Source organism: Erithacus rubecula, assembly GCF_903797595.1.
Source record: "Erithacus rubecula genome assembly, contig: SUPER_Z_unloc_3, whole genome shotgun sequence".
NCBI lineage: Eukaryota > Metazoa > Chordata > Aves > Passeriformes > Muscicapidae > Erithacus > Erithacus rubecula.
Window position 1 is genome coordinate 3,206,427 of NW_027635944.1, and position 17,991 is coordinate 3,224,417.

The 17,991-nt window shown below is 47.8% G+C and overlaps 2 protein-coding genes across 3 annotated transcripts in view; both read left to right on the forward strand.

Moving 5' to 3' along the window:
* The window catches only part of LOC306814914 (uncharacterized protein), a 31,140-nt gene extending 19,046 nt beyond the window's left edge, over positions 1–12,094 (forward strand). Inside the window, exons 4-8 of one of the 2 annotated variants that reach the window (XR_013777280.1) lie at positions 7,863–7,997; positions 8,276–9,058; positions 10,601–10,664; positions 11,238–11,286; positions 12,049–12,094. Coding sequence is in view for 1 of the 2 variants with exons in the window: in XM_079331429.1 (XP_079187555.1) it covers positions 7,863–7,997; positions 8,276–8,818 (678 nt within the window). In the remaining variant the exon portion in view is untranslated. Of the gene's footprint in view, positions 1–7,862; positions 7,998–8,275; positions 9,200–10,600; positions 10,665–11,237; positions 11,287–12,048 lie in introns of those variants that run through there. The other variant, XM_079331429.1, reaches the window with a different exon arrangement.
* LOC306814915 (serine/threonine-protein kinase PAK 3-like) lies at positions 12,095–16,133 on the forward strand. Its single transcript, XM_079331430.1, has 6 exons — positions 12,095–12,161; positions 12,811–12,928; positions 13,395–13,494; positions 13,937–14,133; positions 15,371–15,508; positions 15,967–16,133. Exons 1-6 carry the CDS (start codon positions 12,118–12,120, stop codon positions 16,093–16,095), a joined length of 726 nt encoding a protein of 241 aa, XP_079187556.1. The 5' UTR covers positions 12,095–12,117; the 3' UTR covers positions 16,096–16,133.
* Positions 16,134–17,991: the final 1,858 nt, after the last annotated feature.

Below are 17,991 nucleotides of genomic sequence, written 5' to 3' on the forward strand. Positions count from 1 at the left end.
TGGCTGTCACAGGAGGAGGGGAGAGATGAGGACCAGCCATGCTTGGCAGGAGTCAAGGACCAATCCAGTCTGACCCCAGGCTCGGCTGGCACCAAAATTCAAGCAGTGAAGATTGAGACCTCATATCCATCTCCCTGGTTATGTCACATTCTGCCACTCAGGGACATCTAGCACCTGAATAGAAACAGAGAGGAGTGCAAGGTCACAAACCACTCCCTGGTGACATCATCAGCCAGCAGTGTCATCTCCACCAGCCAGTGATGGCACAATGGGACAGCCATACCTTCCTCTCTCACACCTCGGCACACAGGTCTGGGACTGCTGGCAGACATTGCCATGGATCCAGATATGGGAAGGACAGCAGAGGCCAGCAGCCAGGCTGGGTCAGTGCCCTGCAAAGTCCCCATTGCCCTGTGCTCCTGGGTGGCCTCATGCCCAGGGGCTTGGAAGGACTTATCCATTGAAAATGGCATCTTCCAGACTCTGTCTGGCCCTGGCTGACAGAGGCAGGAGGGAATATACTGGGACTGGTAGTGGCTGCTGGGGGCTGTGGAGAGCAGCATCCTGCATAGCCCAGTGGCAGAGATGCAGGAAGAAGCCAGCACACTGGAGGCCACCCCCACCAGGGCTCCCAGCAAACCCCCTTCTGTGCCTGTCCCTGCAGGGCAGGACCAGCCCCAGGCGGAGAGGATTTTCTTCCATTTCAAGATTATCTAGATTGTCTTGCCTGTTGACCACAGGCAGGATGGAAAAACAATTAAAAGGAAAGCAAAGTATAGTACAAGTTGGTTTCTACTAATGAGGCTTTGATTACACCCCTCCAGTCTTCAATGTCTGTAAAAACCACTTCTTTCATGCCATCAAGTCAGTTATTTCCATATCTAACTAACTCAAAAACCAGTTAATCATTTACCAACTTAACAGCTCTCTGAACAAAATGACATTCAACCAAGTTATGATATCAAAGTTAATCGTAGTCAAAGGCTTCAGCTACTTTTCACATTACACAGGAAACCATGTGTCTCAGTACTGTTAAAAAATCTGCTCAAAGCTGCAACTCTGGATTCAGCATGTGCCAAATTTTTCCAATATGTGCTGGATATATTCAATGGACAATAAGAAGAAAAGTTATATATGAAATAAACCTAGTTAAAAGATTCATTACATCACATACATATCAGTAATGCTTTCTGAAAGACTAAATTTGCTGCTGTAATAATTCTGAAGTTCATCATTTGCCTAATATTTGCCTTCTTAAAATTAAAAGTTTTTAAAATTAAAAGTTTTTAAAATTAAAAGTTTTTAAAATTAAAAGTTTTTAAAATTAAAATAAATTTTTTTAAATTAAAATAATTTTTTTTAAATTAAAAGTTTTTAAAATTAACAATTTTAAAAATTAAAATTTAAAAATAATTTGCCTTCTTAAAATTTAAAACTGTACTATTCTCAAAAGTAAGAACCTTCCTCAGGCTGCTAGATAAAAAGATGATTGCAAAATATTACTTCAAACAGGAAGTGTTTCTCTAACCTTGTACAAAACTTTGGAAAAGATATCTCTTCTTGCAAAATTCACATTCCTGTACACACACAAACCAATTGTGCCTAAGCAATCATAATCACTCATACTATCAATGTGTCCTACTGCATACAAACTACATATTATTTAATGCCAGTAACTTCACTTTATAAGCTAAACTAAAACTTTCAGATTTCCCATTGGAAATTTGACAGCATTTGACAGCATTTCAGAGACTAAGAGGTGTTAAAATACTACAAATACATCAAACTGCAGTCCTAATCAGCATGTAAACATAGTAAAATATCATGATGATTATAGTTACATTTTTCCACTCTAATATTTTCCTGAAGCTTGGCATAGGTACCAGGTAACCAGGCTGGGCTGGGCGTGTCCCTGCAGGGCCCCAGGGGCTGCAGGCACTGCCCGGCCAGAGCAGGAGCATTGCTGTCCCCACTCAGCTGAATGCCAGCACAAGGGCACCAGCCCTGGGCAGGAGTCAGCGTGGAGCCTTCCTGCAGGAGGAGGGATCGGGTCCTGCTTGGTAACTTTAATTTTGGTCACTTCTGTTGAAATGTTAGGAAAGGTCACAATGAAAGTTTTCCAGCCTTTTTGCTCTGGTTTACCCCTCTGGCTGCCAAAGCTCTGTGCTGCAGGCACCTTGAGTGTGTGCAGAGCAATGCAGCCCCCACAAACCCCTCGGTTTTCCCACAAGAGGTCATAACCTGTCCCCAGGTGTGCCCAGCTGTGGCAGCAGAAGGACCCCACAGCGCAGTGGGCGCCGTGCCCTGCCCGGCCGGGGCTCTGAGCACAGAGCAGCAGCAGCGCCTTTCAACCTGCTCCTGCCTTGGCTTCTCCCGGCAGACAGAAGCCTCTGGGCCATTCTCTGACCCCAGCAGTCACCACTGACTGCATTCGCTGGTTGCTCTCAGCTGCACCTCAAAGCAGGGTTTTGTGGGTTCAGGTTCCAATTTTCAGGCTGGAGCACCAAGCCCTGTTGTTCCTCGTGAGCGTGTGTTCTCTCTCAGTGCCAGTGTGCTTGAAGCAACCACATTTGCTAAGAAGTAGAACACAGAAAGCAGAGAATAAAAATGGCTTGGAAACTCTTTGGTGCGTGGCAGCTGCTAGAGCTTTCAGTTTCCTTCTTTTGAAGAAATCATTGCATTTTCTGAATGGAGGGTGAAGTGTGTTCAGCAGGATTTTGTGGAGTACTTTTTGTATTTGAAACCAATTCCTGATCCTCGACCTAGAAGAAAATATGGTCACCCTCTGAAAAGTTAAATCTTGGAGATGATGAAATTAAGAAGTAGGAAAAGTGATGCCTGTAAAAGCAAAGAAGTAGACAGATCCAAGCATCTAGTCAAGCATTTCTTGTGAACTGTCCTGCCTTTTACTCAGACACACACACAGGATTTTCATTAGGACAATACGCAGTCTCCCAGATTTCACAGCCTGAGTTCAGCCAGCTGCTCTCTCCACTGCACTTTGTGGGTTCATGCACTCGTGTTGGGGGTTTTTGCTGGCCACACTGCACTGCACTCACAAAAAATCTTTCACTCATTCTCCTCTGTTGTAATTGAACAAAGCAGGGTGAAATATAATTTTGAAAAGCTAATGAGGTGAGATAAGGATTAGAAGAAAACACTTTAAGGGCAAAATAGGCTCCAAACATTAAAAGGCAGAAAGAAAAATTTATTAGCAGTACCAAAAGAGGATACTGAGAATTAGAGAAAGCCTTTAGAACACCTTTTCCCTCCCCACCTGCCCAGCCGTTCTTCCTTCGCACTGACAGTGCAGGGAGGCAAAACATTTTTTAATCAGTTTGTTACTTCTAAATATTATTTAGGGACAGGAGTCTCTTTTGCTATGTAGTCTTTCCCATGGGACACAGTTTTCAGTGAAGTTTTTAAATGCGTCTTTACTTTCCACTAGTAGCAGTCCCACCCAAATCTCCTGCAACACAAAGTACCTCCCATGGACAAAGCAGTCTTCCCACAACTGCTGTTTTTTTGTGAGCTGTTTAGTTCATGGGCTTATATTTTAAGGCTCAGCTGTGCTAGTACAAAAGCAAGGGTCTTTTTCTCCCATCTCTGGAAGCAAAGGTGCTCTCTCTCTCTCTCTCTCTCTCTGTTTGAACCTCTCACCAGATCACAGCTTCTCAGCATGCACATGCACATTCCATCCTCCTTGCTTGCTTGCTGGCTGCTCTCCTCTTGACACGCTGTTTATGCTTAGGGCCTGAACTCTGAAGAGACAGCCCTTGAGTCCCTAGTTGGAATTTGACTATTTTGTCTTCATCACCCAAGCACAATGGAAAAGCACACCCAAGCAGAACAGAAAACATAGAACTTAAGGCATCAGAATCCCTTGCCATGCTTCTGGCTGTTGGTCACGTTGTCTCCACAGGCATGGCACAAGCTTTTACCAGCTTTTCTTATTGGCTTAGCAGTGTGCCTATTCTCAGATCAAGGCAGTGACTGGTTTTACTAGGCAGGGAGAAAGCTTTTAACAGCTCCTCACAGAAATATCATGTTCATGGCTAGCTGCTTCCCCCCTCATCAAAAATTGACCCCTGCAAAACCAACAAAACCGGCCAGTGGTGGTCCTGGGGCTGGGGAACCTGGAGGCTCGGAGAAAACATGACAAACTTTTGTGGAGGCATTAAAAAATCTAACATGGCTTCATATTTAGACACACAGCTAAAGCCCAGATATTTCTCTATTCTTTTTCTTTCTGTAATTGAGAAAGAAATCACAGGGGATGGGGTCTCTATACCACATCTGTGGGGTCCCTGCCTTGTAGCTCCCAAATTTGATGGAAGTTACTTACTTGGTTCCACTGGCTTTCTCCTCACACCACCTTCTGCACCTTCCCACACTTTTTTGTAACTTTCTTCTTCTCTTTCCTTATGACCATCCCAGCCCCATCTCTGTGGCTCACAAATGTGCCCAGGGGAGCTCCAGGGGTGAGGCCCCACATATTTCTTTGATATGTCCTAGTAGTGCAGCAGATCAATGTGTGTGCAGCAGGTTTGGTCCAGGAACAGGCATTCTTGGGTTTAGCCAGAAGCATCAGTGGCCAAAGGTCTGATTTCCTTTGGTTTAGTCCCATCTCTTTAGTACAGCCACTTCAATGTATGAATGATACACAGTCCCCAGATGTGGCATATCCAGAAACATTTATTAGAAGTGTATACAGCTTTTGTAATATTTTCACTCTTGAGTTAGAATAGAATGAGCTCGGATAGCCAATAGTATAAATGTTGAGATGTCTGCTAACCAGCAATATACATGATTGATTGCCTATTAGAAACATTCAGGATTTTCACCCAAAGACAAGTGCTTGTATAATAATTTCTGCAAACTACTGAGATTCTGTTGCTTGTTACATTTTAGAAACTTCATTACATCCATCCTGCCTTCACTCCTCTTTGAAGTTCTCTTCATTTTCTGTCTCCACATCACTCTTGGATCCTTTGAACAGCAGAGTTTGTCCCACCAGGGGACTTTGTGCTGCTTTATGATGCAGGAGAACTTCCCAGGCTAATTAGTGTTTACTGTTTGGAAGGTTGGGCTGCTTTGCATGAAGTCACAGACCAATGCAGAACGTTTGCTTTGTGATGTCAGTGCAGGGTTGCCAGGCTGTTGTGCTGACATCAGAAGGTTGCATTGGTGCACAAAGGGCCTCAGTGCCAGAGCCGCCCTTGGGCGTGCTCGGGACAGGAACATCCTCCTGATTGTCAGAGGGCAGCTATGCACCCACAAGAGCCTTGTTTGTTCTTGTGCTTCAACACAGTCTGCAAACTTGCACAGCAGTGCTACAATGGATGAGGAACTTGTTGCTGCAATTTGCACTCTTTATGGCATTGGTTATTCCAGCTATTACCTCACTAACCTGGGACGTAAGTAGAAATTTCCCATGGGTGTAACCTAACCTGGCTTTTGTATGTCTTCCTGCTCTTTCTTAGTGACTGGATTGATTTTGAAACAGAAAGAGCCTTAGGATGCCACTGCTTTGGTGAAGCTCCTGTTAATGCCCTTCCCCTAAAAACAGGGTGTCTGTAGCCAGGGGGCTGAGGGCAGCATTTGCAAGGGAACCTGCAGGGATTGCATTCCCTCCATGGGAGAGTCTGTGGCAGCAGAGTCTGACATTTAATCAGTCTGCTGGATCGAGCAGGACAACTTTGAAAATGCAAACTCGGAGACCTTCTCAGAAGGCCTTCTAAAAACATTTACGGTTCTCTCCAATTTTCTTAATGAATTTGGTTCATTTTCCCTGCCTGCTACAGGTCACCTGAGACATGTATTCAGAGATGCTGCTCCTGAGGTGAGTGAGAAAGGAACATTAGATGTTCCTGGTGTTTAAGTATTGTGAAGGAAGCTGTGAGCTTGGCCTGTGGCAGTAGAGTGTAGAGTGTTAGCAGGACAGGCTAAGAGAAAATCCATTTCCATGGGTGCAGCAGCAAATGCAAAGGCATTGCTGGCAATTTCCTAATTTTCAATTTCAGAGCTTTAAAGCAACTGAAACCCCGGTTTTGCAGAGAATGTTCTTGCTGATAGTAGCCAGGGTGAAATATCTAATTCAGAGCAATTTTCAATAGCGTCGATTCAGCAGTTGCTGTTGGTGGCTGAGGATGCTGAGTGCTGGAGTCCTGCCAGAACCAAGACATTGAGGGGCTGGGGAGTGCCTGGAGAAGGGCAAGGGAGTTGGGGAGGGGTGGGAGCAGAAGCCCAAAGAGGAGGTGCTGAGGGAGCTTTAGCCTGGGGAAAGGGAGGCTCATGAGGGACATTCCAGGCATACTTCCAGAAATGCCTACATGACAGTGCTCCCCACAAGGGCTGTTACCCTGCCAAGCATCCCCTCACTGCATCCAGTTGCTTTAGACACTGGAATAGGTGACTCTTCAGTTTCTCAGTTTGTTGGATTGTTGATTTTCTGGGATGAGAAGGCTTCTTTGTTCTCTCTTTGGCCAGCAAGAAAAGGTGCTTTTGTTCTGATGCCAGGCCAGTCAGTAGGACCTTGCACATCACTTTCAGATTAACAGTGCCTGTGCCTTTTCGTAGCCCAGGGAATCAGTATGTGTTTGGGAATTGGGCAGGAAATCAACACCCCTGCATTCCAAGGGGTTTTCAGAGATCAGAGGAGCTGGGAGGGGCTGGGCTTCATTTCTGATTACAGCCACTTTAGCACTGTCCATGTGGGTGTGACCAAGAGAAGAACTTGCCTCAGCACAGATGCATAAAGAGTGCAATTCCCAGTGCTCTGGGTCTGATTGCATTCCATAAGGACCTACATGCTCCAGATTCCTTAAGAGTGTGGTTAATTGAAGCAACAGGAATGCAAGTTCAGGATTTCTGCTGTTTGGGGCACCACTTGCTACTGAGTGTAGATGTGTGCAGTGCCAGAAAGTACAGTAAGAGAGATATTACAATAGTGAGATCTGTCTATCCATCTATTTATCTATACATCAATCTGCCTATCTATCTGTCTATCTATGTGTCTATCTGAAACTTCCCAGCCATGCACCAAGGCAGTTGGGTGTGCAATGTTCAGCTAAAGGCTTCCTTTCAGGGGGAGAGGAGGAGACACACATTCTGTCTACAAAGTTTTGGCAGGCAGATGTTTCACCCTCCAGAAATGGCTGGTTTTTCCCCTCAGAGGGCTTCTCCTCCTCCAGCATCTTCTGCCCTGAAGCCCACTGTTTATCCTGTAAGTTTCTGCCCTTCCTAGTGAGGTGGAACAATCTTATGTTCTGGGTCAGTTTTGTAACTTTGGTCATACATGAATGAGAGAATTCTCTGTTGACTAAAGAGGAAGAATAAATACCTTGGTCATCCTCCATATACTGAGGTAGCTGTAGAAGCTCTCTGACTTCCATCAGAGGATCAGGATTATCAGGATTTCTAACAAGTGTGTAGATGTCAGAAAGGCAGGAATGGTGGTGCAGGCCTGAAGAGAACATGAACTCCAGGAGTGTCTCTCACAGGGAGTGAGCCCACACTGGAAGCCACCTGCAGAGCCAGGTTGGAGCTGTGGGACAGGGCTGGGGGTCAGTCACGATGGAAAGACAAAGCAGAAGTGGAGGGAGGCCCTCAGCAGAGCCTTGAGAAATGCCAGACCTTCCCTGCCACACCTGCCTGAGAGGCTGTTGGAGCTTCAGTCCCAGATGGACCCTGATTGTCCTGCCAGTGTCACTTTGGAATCTGTGCCTCCCCATGGGCAGAGAATGACCCAAGAGAGCAGCAGCACAGTGCCTGGGGAACGTGTGAGCCCATCACTCTTAGACACTTGGGCCACAAATGCTGTCTGGGAAGTTGAAGCCCATCTTCTCTTGCTTTCTGTGCAGGCCCTTCTAGAGAGAGAGCATGAGCAGATTGCTTTAGCAGATGTGGCGTGCCAGACTCAAGAAGAGCTGTTCCCAGCCCGAGAGGAGGAAGAGCAGCTCAGGCAGCAGCTGGAGGAGCTACAGGAGAATGGTCAGGTAAGCCTGGCTCAACCAGGTGACAGAGTGAGGGGCAGGAACAGGGGCATAAAACAGAGCTCTTGGGACTGAGGAGGCCAGGAGTCCCACAGGCACTGAAAGCACAGAGCCTTGTAATCTGCAGAGATCAGCACTGGGATGGGAAGGTTACAATGGAAGAAGAAATGGGTAGGGAAGCAGAAAGGAGTGGCAGAATGAATTTGATTTTGAAGCTGAAAGAGGAAAAAGCTGAGCCTGGTGGCAGCTCCCTGACACCTGCTCTGCATTTGTGTTTGCAGAACGTCAAGGCAGAGCCACAAGCAGAGCTGCCCAAAGCTCAGATTCCCGTCATGGCAGTGAAGAGGAGGAACAAGGAAGACATGAGAAGAATTCAAGATCACTGGAATCTCCATCGACAGAGGGGTGATCTACAAAACCAGGTAAGTGTAAGAATGGCTGCCACTCTACTCAAGAAACTTTCTCTCCCTTCTCTACAGAACTTCAATGAGAAGCTGCCCACAGAGCTGCAGGAAACTCAGGCTGTGCTCAAGGCAACGGAGATGAGGCTGGAGGAAGAAATGAAAATCGTCAAAGAGAAAATTAATCTCCTGCAGGGGAAAGAGGCTCTAGAAAAGCCAATGAGTGAAGGAGCCATAGCCACTGCAGTCACCAAACTGGTGCTTTCTGCCCTCCTTGCCTTTCCTCTGCAGAGCAGCAGGGGCTGGGGTGATGCCTCTGAGTGCCATCCTGCTTTGGTCTCTATCACAGCTGCTCTTATGGACACTTCCTGGGCTGCTGAATCTCAGCTGCTGCCCTGGATGTGGCTGACAGCACCTTCCTAAGGGCTTGCATTTGCAATGACATCTCAGGGCAATTTCTGCCAGCCGCCTTTCTGACACAAACTCATTTCTTCTCCCAGATCTACGCAAGCTCTGCCATGCAACCTGGTGCAGCAGCAGTGTTGTTTCATCACACCCCCAGTCCCCAAGCTGAGCAGTGGAGCCTTTTCAGCTCATTTAGGTCCAGTGTGGCCGCAGTTGCTCAGAAACAGGAGATGGAGGAGAAGTACCTGGAGCTACTGAGTACGTCTGGTGTATTTCTTGTCTGAGGGACAGTGTGTTGTGTGCATGTGTCAGCAGAACTGTACCAAATGTTCCTCCTCACTTTGGTGTTGCAGGGACATTTGGGACTCCCCAGAGGAACTGCTGTGCTCTGAGGCAGCAAGAGAGCATTCAGGGTGTTCCTGCTCCCTCTGAGGGCGGCTCAGACTGGCTTGGGGTTTTTAAAATTTGCCTTTGGAAGTTTTTGGGTGTGATTTTTCTTTCTGCGGAGTTGGTTTTTATTGTCCTCCATCCCAAAGGAGCCCTCCTGCCACACTTGTGTTACTGCATCATGGACTGTTATAAATACCACTATTGTATCTACAATTTGTTTTTATGAGAATGCTATATTTTTTTCCTCCTCAAAGTAGAACTCCTTTGAAACAACATCAACCAAATAGAGAGCAAGGTGTGTTTTTACTGTGCCCCCAAAGAAAACCAAGATACCTGTATAAAAATCTGTATTTAATAACCTGCTTTTATGCTCATAAAGGTGTGTCCAAGAGAAACATCGATATGGTGTGATCAGATGAAACTGCACTGCAGGCATTTCTCAAGAGTGAGCCTCCAGCCACTCTGCTACATATTCCTAAGTGCCATGGCACTTTTTCCTACCTCATTCCCAGTCATTCCCATGTCATTAAAATCCTGCCCTTTGGCCCTATCCTGGCTCAGATCAATATCTAGGAGAACACATCAAGCCCTTTATGATTCTGCAGCGTAACTCATTTAATCTGCTTCCTGCCCGTAACAGCTGCCAGTGCTGTGGCAGAGCTGGTGGGGCTGATAGCAGAGCCCAGCTGATTCTGTGTCTACCATCACCTGTTAGGACAAGAAGGGCACTGATCTGCACCTCTGATCTCCACGCCAACCCTGCTGTGTCCCGAATGGGGGCAACAGCTTGTAAAGGGCTCAGGCTGGCTCTGGCTTCTTCCCTTTGCTTGTCAGTGCTCGTGCTTGGGCTTTGCCAGCCTTGTTGTGGTGGCTGCCCTGCCCCTGATGGCTGGTGTGCCTGCAGGGGCTGGAGCCTTCCTCAGCTGGCAGAGTCCCGCTGCTGCCCGGCCGCTGCAGCGCGGAGCTGCCCCGAGGCAGCAGCCCCTCCTCTGGGCCGGCTTCTGCATGGCAGGGCCTGCACTCACCAGAGGCTCAGCATCTCCTCTGGGCAGCTGTCCCTGTCACGCTGGCCCCTGAGGAGCACTGCTGTCCTTGCTGTCCCTGCCCGCTGTGCCGAGCTGGGAAAAAGGGGACGTGTGAGGTGCTGAGAGGGAGAATCCAATGGGAGCGACTGATCCGTGCTGTCAGGGTGAAGAGAAGCAGTGTGGTTCTTAACATGGGGCATGGGCAAAGCCATCTGTGAGCTCAGCCTGCTCATAAAGGGTGAGGGTCCTGATGCTGAATACCCCGTTGGGATTGCTTATAGCACGAGCTGCTCTGGTTTACAAATGGAAAGGCATTCTTCTGGCAAACTGTGGTAAGGTGGGATCTCAGCTTTAAAGTGAGCATCTTGCATGTTGTTTCCCTCAGGGAAAATGGTGACTGTGGGAAATCCCGCGATGAAATACATTGAACTGGGAAATATCGGCAGCGGGTGAGTCCAACCACAGTTACTTCTACACAACCATGGGCAGGGGGATTTGCTGGTAGAATGTCTATCGAGTGTGAAGTCAGGCAAACTGCAGACATATTCAGACAGTGGGGTTAGACTGCTTGACCTCTGAGTGCCAGTCAGAATTTTTAAGTGTGAGCAGAAGGTATGGTCAAAGAGACTTCTACTTCATTACCAGAAAGAGCAACCTACCCTTATAACAGGAGCAACTGTGCCCCTATCATAGCTGTAAGAAAACAGTTCTCAGGAACAGTTCTTCCCAAGAGTTTGCTGAAGGAAATACTCCCTGGTCAGGATAAGAACTGAACAGTTTAGAAACTGCAACCCAAGATGAAAGAGTGAGCTCTCTCTTTGAGCTGAGGCAGTAAACCCCAACGCTTCAGGAACAGGCCCAGTGCCCATGAACTTGAGAGGAAAATGCATCAGCTGCCTTCTGGCAGATCCCTCCTGCACCATGCAGGTTTTAGGCATTTCCAGCACAGATCTCCTGTCTGGGCTGGCTTTCACTCCAAATTCTAAATGGCTTCTCCTTTCTTTGCTTTGTTTTGTTTCTAGGACTTTTGGAGAGGTTTGTAGAGCATTCGACACTGCCACAGGAGAAGAGGTAAATGTCAACAGCCCCCGCAGACTCTGCAGCTCTTGAGGGCTTTCCCCTCTGGTGTGAGCTGTGGCTGGAGCTTTGGGTAGAGCTCTGCAGTAAAGGCACAAGAAGCATAGACTGGTGCCAGCCTGCAAATTGCACTTGGGACAGTCCTTGTCCTTCTCAGCTGCCAGAAGGAAGGTGAGGAGGGCAGTGGTTCCTTTGGGAGAAGGACGCGCTCGCTCGCTCTCACTTGCTGAAACAAAAGTGGTGCCTTAGAGCATCTCTTTGGGCTGCTCTTTGGGGCTGCAGCTTCAGAGCTGTATTGTCATTTCTGGTTGCCAGCAAATACATCTGAATGCTCCTGGTAGTTCCTTAGCCACCTGCAGTGCTGCACTTGGGAACTGCATGTAGGGAGAGATCTGCAAGGCGTCCCTAAAAGCCCTAAGCCCTGCTTATAGCCCAGGATGTATCCACAGGATGGCATGGATGACTTCTGAATCCCAGAGAGAGCAGCAGAGAGTGTGGTCAGAGCTTTGTGGGTTATAGTTGAGGCATCTTTGTTACCAAGTGGACAACACAAAACATCGGTGGCCACATGTCCTGAAACTGGCCTCCAAGGGAGCAGAGAAATGGGCTGTTGGAATGTCAGTTCCTAATTACTGCAATGTCTAATCACAAGGCACTTTGGCTCAGCTCAGAGGTGTCATTGCAAAATCAACTCCATGTGCTCTGTGGTCTGGTGCCACCAGCTTCTCAAGTTACTGCTTTTCAATGTCATTTTAGGTGGCCATAAAGAAAATGAATCTTCAAGGACTAACTTGTAAGGAAGTAACTGTCAATGAACTCAAGGTCATGAAGAACAATAGGAATCCCAACCTGGTGAACTATTTAGACAGGTGAATTGTTGTGCTTTCGCCCCATCACTGTTTGTTTACATACTGCAAACACGCAAGGTAAAAACCCACTTGGGTCACTGGCAGAAAACAGAGCTGTTAGTTTTTGCATAATCATTATTTCTCTGCTCATCTCAAATAGACGGGAAGAGAGTGCATCTTGTTTGCGTGAGTCTTCCTCGGCACAGATAGTTTTAAAATTGTTCAAAAACCTGGATCAGCCCTATCATAGTACATCAATAGCCTCTAAGTTCACTGCCTTCATGTTCTTATGGGGCTTGAGTATTTTCAAGTCTCTTCCGTGCTGATGAGTCATCCTAGAGAGGATTTCCCTTGGACTGTGTCCCCTCTTATCCATTGCCATGCATTCCAGGGACACTAGGTGCTTATTTCCAGAAATGCCATGTATGACATTTTTTTCATCTGAGCTGTTACTAAACTGTACTTTTCGCTTGCTGGCCATCTAACACGTCTGTTTTTCACAGATGAGACAGCACGGTCTGCAAACACTGCACAGCCTACAGAGAATGTCTATTCCTTTTAATCTGTCCTTGTCACAAAGAGACCCAGGAGCAAAAATCAACCCTTGTCTTTTCCAAACAACAACATAGCCATGCATGTTCAAATCCATGCCCTTGTTTCCTTCTTTCAGCTATCTTGTGGATAACCAGTTGTGGCTGGTCATGGAGTACATGGACGGAGGCACTCTGAGCGATGTCGTCAGCAAGGCTCACATGACTGAAGGAGAGATTGCAGCTGTCAGTCGGGAGGTCAGGGATCCCACCTGTGCTTCCGAGGGCTTGGGCAGGATTGTCTGGGAAACTGGGGCTCAGAATTGGAGAGATTTCATGTGCCAAGCTTTGTTTCTGTGTTACTAGAATGCTTTGGGCATTCTTTGAGCATTTCAAGTGAATTGCATGGCAGTGTGCCTATATTCACTGTACTCTGTTCTTATTAATACTCTGATCTCCTGCTCTTAAATTCTTGCTCTGTCCCTTGTATTTGTCTTTGCTGTTCTCCACCCTGCCTCTCTAAATGTTTACCTCGAGCCTGTCTGCACTGCATTCCTTGCCTGTAAAAGCAAAGGTACTGGTGGCAGAATTTGAAAGTAATGTCAAAGAAAAATATTCATTTTTCTCAGTCCCCAGCTGAAAAGGATAATAGTTCACCCCAAATGGCATTTGCTTCTGAAAAGAGAGTAATGTGACACCCTCCTGTTTGTGTTTTCTCTCTCAGTGCCTGCAAGGACTGGATTTTCTTCACTCAAATCTCGTGATCCACCGAGATGTGAAGAGCTGCAACATCCTTCTCAGAACCGACGGCTCTGTCAAATTGGGTCAGTACATTCTTGGTCGGGTGCAAGGTTCTGGGGATGTGGGGTGTGGAGCTGCTTTTCAGTGACTGCTGATTCCCCCCAAAGTGGTGCTGGTGGCAGTGCAGGGGCCCCTGCTGCAAACTGAAGGCACGTTTGCAATGTGCACAGAGGTATCACAAGGAACAAGCTGTCCAAAGAGGCACTGCTTTGTGTGTGTCCCTTCCAGAGGGACAGAGCTACAATCTAAAGCTTCAGGGGAATAAAATCCACTGCTGAGAGCAGTGTAAAAAATGTGGGGATTTTTGAAGTGGCCAATTCCGTATTTCCTTGGCTAAAGTCCTGAGGAAACAGAGCAGGGACAGATTTTAGCAGGGATGGGAGACTGACCAGTGACTCTCAGACTTAGAGTGGGGAGTTCTTTTGCTTGCTTTCCTAATTGCACAGTACTTTTTGTTCTCCCCAGCTGATTTTGGCCTTTCTGCTCAGCTCATCCCTGAGCAGAATCAAAGGTGCTCCATGACCGGGACTTCTGGGTGGATGGCGCCTGAAGTTGTGACAGGTCAACCATATGGCCCCAAAGTGGACATATGGTCTTTTGGAATTGTGGGAATTGAAATGGTGGAACGAGAAGTTCCTTACTGGAACCAAACTGCCGTCCGGGTAAGGAGCAAATACTTACTGATCCTGCTGTCTTTCTCACCTGTGCCACGTTCTCTGCCACTGAAAAATCCCATTGCCATCTGCTGGCACCACTTCCACCAAGGTCCCCTTCTAAAAATGTCCCTGCAGCACATCAGCATCTGTTACAGTTTGGTTCAGTGGTTCACTGATTGGCAATTGACTCAGTTCAGTTCAGCGGGGGAGCTCAAGCCTTACCACACACAAACACTCCCCAGCTCTTCTCAGGCAACACTTGTTTTGAGTTTCAAGTCATTCCACCTCTTCTGTCTGTGTAGATGGCCCTAATATCAAAACATGAGTCTCAGAGCTGGCGTTATCTATGCAGAACGGAAGGAAAGACACCCAAAATAAACAAAGTTTCTAGAACAGTGGCTTTTAGAGATTAAGTGCATCCCCTGCGCTGTTTCTTCTCAGTGGGAAACTTGCCTGAAACCTGGGCATGAGTGTGTAAAGGCCACAGAGTCTCTTCTGCTTCTTGTGCAGTGTTGCTGAAACACTTAGTGACCATATTTCTTTCACAGCCCAAATCACATTCTCCACATCACCAAGCCAGAGCCTGGCAACAGGGAGAGACTGCCAAAACCTCCCATTTGTTTCCTGGCACTTTCTGGGATGGGCATACCATGAATGCATTCACTTGAGTATCCAAACGAGCAGAGGTTTACCAAAGGGATGGCACTTCTCCTTCTTCTGTTTAGAGCATGGAAAGTTTTTCTTTTCTGCATAGGGGAAGCTGAAATTTTCAGACTGCTGAGAGACAGAGCTGCAGGTGTTTCCTATGTGCCCAAACAGGCTTTTTCATCCTGGTACATTTGTACATGCATCTTAATGTATGTGTGTTGAACATGAAATTCCATATGTTGGTTTCCATACCTGAGCAATAACTCCCTTTTATATAATAATACTTGAACGCAGTTAAAGCAAAATCCCTGTTCCAAAGAGCCCATCAAGCTGGTGCGAATCCTCAGGGAAGCACATGTGCTTTTGGTGGTGTAGTTCCCACTAACTAGGTCAGTCAATGAAATCATCTGCCAAGGCAAGATCCCCTGGATGTTGGAAAGGCTGTGGCTGCATTAGGATTTGGGTGTTTTGTTGGTATAGGAAAGGCATCTCTGCCTCTCTGCCAGGGCAGAGTGGATGTTAAACAGTGGCATCTGGGAGAGCAGTTACAGATGGGGAAGAAGCAGGTGGAGCCTTGTGTTTCCTTTTTCTCCAGGCTCGACACCTGATAGCCACAGGAGGGTCCCCACAGCTGCGGCAGCCCAAGCTCTTCTCGCCTTTGCTGCGGGACTTCCTGAGCTGCTGCCTGCAGACAGACGAGGCACGGCGCTGGTCTGCCAAGGAGCTCCTGCAGGTAAAATGCAAAGGGGCTGCAGTGAAACAGTGTCTCTGAGGGATGGGCTCCTCCTGCACTGAAGTCCAAGGCATCAGATGAGACCCCCTCCTCCCCACCTCCAATCTTGGTGCTGTTCAAGTGAAAACGGTGAGGAATCCTAGACTGGGCTGGGTGGGCTGGCAGGGAGCTGTAAAAGCCATCTGGTCCAACCAGCCTGCAATGAGCAGGGACATCTTTAAAGTAGAGATCAGGTTGCTCAGAGCCCCTTCCCACTGGAGCTGGAATGTTTCCTTGGATGGGGTGCCTGCAAGGTGGTTGGGCAACCTGTACCAGTGTTGAACCACAGTTCTTAGACATACTCGGACTCAATCCCCTTTTCACTTAAAAACATTACTCCTACCTTTAAAACACCAAGTTTGGAAAGTCATGGTCCATTGCTCATTTATTTTTCTTTTTTTTTCTCCCCCTTTCTTCAGCATGAATTTGTAACATCAGCCAAGCCTGCATCCAGCCTGGTGCCACTAATCCTGTCACTGAAGAAGTGGAAGGAGAACGAGAGTGGCAATCCATTGAGGACCATTTTGTCCAATACCAGCTTAGAGTAGGATTGTAGAGTAGGATTCCATAGCAGGACTATAGAATAGTGTTGCATCTGGTGTAGCTTGTGGGTGAAATTAAGTAAGAGGAAGGAAGAGCTTTTGCAGGGGTTTTCCAGAGATGTTTATTTCAGCCACAGATGTGTATTGTCCAGGGTTCAGGGAGCAAAGGCTAAGGGGCTTTTAGGGTTTAGGCTAAAGCACATGGGATGAGCAGGGCTGGGGAAAACATCAGAAACTAATTATCAGGGGACATGGGGGTGTTACAAGGGAGGGCTTAGGGCAGAGGGCCAACAGACTAACAGGGTGGGAGTGACCAAGAGGCTGACAGACAGGCAGAGGGCACAGGCTTGACCCAGGGAGCACAACAGGGGTTGCACTCCTTAGTTGGGAACTCCAGGGAATAGGATTGGAAATAAATAAATGAAGTTTATTAAACCTCAATTCATTTGGAAGATTCCCCTCCTTCTTACTCTGTGAGAAAGTTCAACATTGCCTTCTGAATTGTCAGTTGTCTCTTAATGCTGCAAAATCACATTTCTGGCTTCTTTGGAGAAATAAATGGGCCAGGAAAGCAGATCCTTTTTTAAGGCCTCCATCAAAGGTCAGCTTTGGGTGGGGAGCCCAACAGGTTGCACACACCACCACTGTTCCTGCTGGACAACAGGAAGGAGAAGAAATTCAGCTTTGCCAAACAACAGAGCTGGGACTTCTGTCCTCACCAGCTCACCAGAGTCCCTGGGAAAACATTTGTGGGTTCTTGGTCTAGGGGTATCACGCCAACCAAGTGCTGTTGAAGTCATGGCGACAAGGTGAAAAAGCTCTGGTTGGTGATTCCATCTTCTCCACTGTTTTCCCCACCTGGGAGTACTATTTTTTTAGTCTTAGATGTTATACTGTCTCGTTCTTTTTAGAGGTTTTTATCACTGAGTGGTATCCCATGAGCACTTGCTATCGAATGCCATTTTGGAGGAGGTAGTGGAGGCTGTGCGTGGATGCGAGAGTGGATACTGGGACAGGGTAAGGGACAAACAGCCAGGAGTACAAAGACATAGAATGTGAACAACAAATAGTCAACACAACCATCAACAGTTATGGTCATCTGGGTGGACACACATCAACACAAACATTAACAAAAACTGCTCAACTGGGTGGACACCTTATAGAGAAAAACTTGCATTTGGGAATTTATTCCCCACATTTGGTGTGCTTTGAAAGTGGGGAAGGCTCTCCTTTATTCATCCTCTCCAGACTACACTGCCTTTGGAATATGTCCTACTGGCAGGTTTTGCCCAGCCATGGTGCTTCTTTTTTAAGGCAGAAAGGGCACTGGCATTTGCAGGCAAAACCAAAGGAGTGGAGCAGCCCAAAGACCCAGGGCAGGTGCAGGCCTTGAGTGGTGCCTGGCAGAGGCAGGCTGGAAGGAGGCCCTTGGAGCTGCCAGAGGCAGCAGCCCGGCCCTGGGTGCCTCCTCCTGGCACCAGGCGAATCCTCTGCTCCCAGAGCCAAACTGGCAGCTGGCTGGTGCCCAGGGGAAGCGCAGCCGTGCTGGGCACAGCACACGCTGCTGGGCATTGGCCACATGCAGGCTGCCCAGCAGCAGAGAAAGGCAAACAGCAGCCCAGGGCTGCTGGCCTGGCTCAGCATTGCTGCCCTTGTGCTGGCTGCCCTGTCCCTCCTGGCAAGGTCAGCAGCGTGTGCAGCACTCTGGGCACAGCGGGAGGGAGCCGGGCTGCTCCGCAGGCTCCAGCACAGGGCAGCTCCTTCAGGCGCGGCACTGCTCCAGGGGACCCAGGCCAGCGGGAGGCACTGACAGCTTGCCAGCTCACATCTGCAGCACACAGTGCCTCACACAGCTCTGGCAGGAAGCGCCTGCAATCCTGCACTTCTGCACTGAGCCACAGC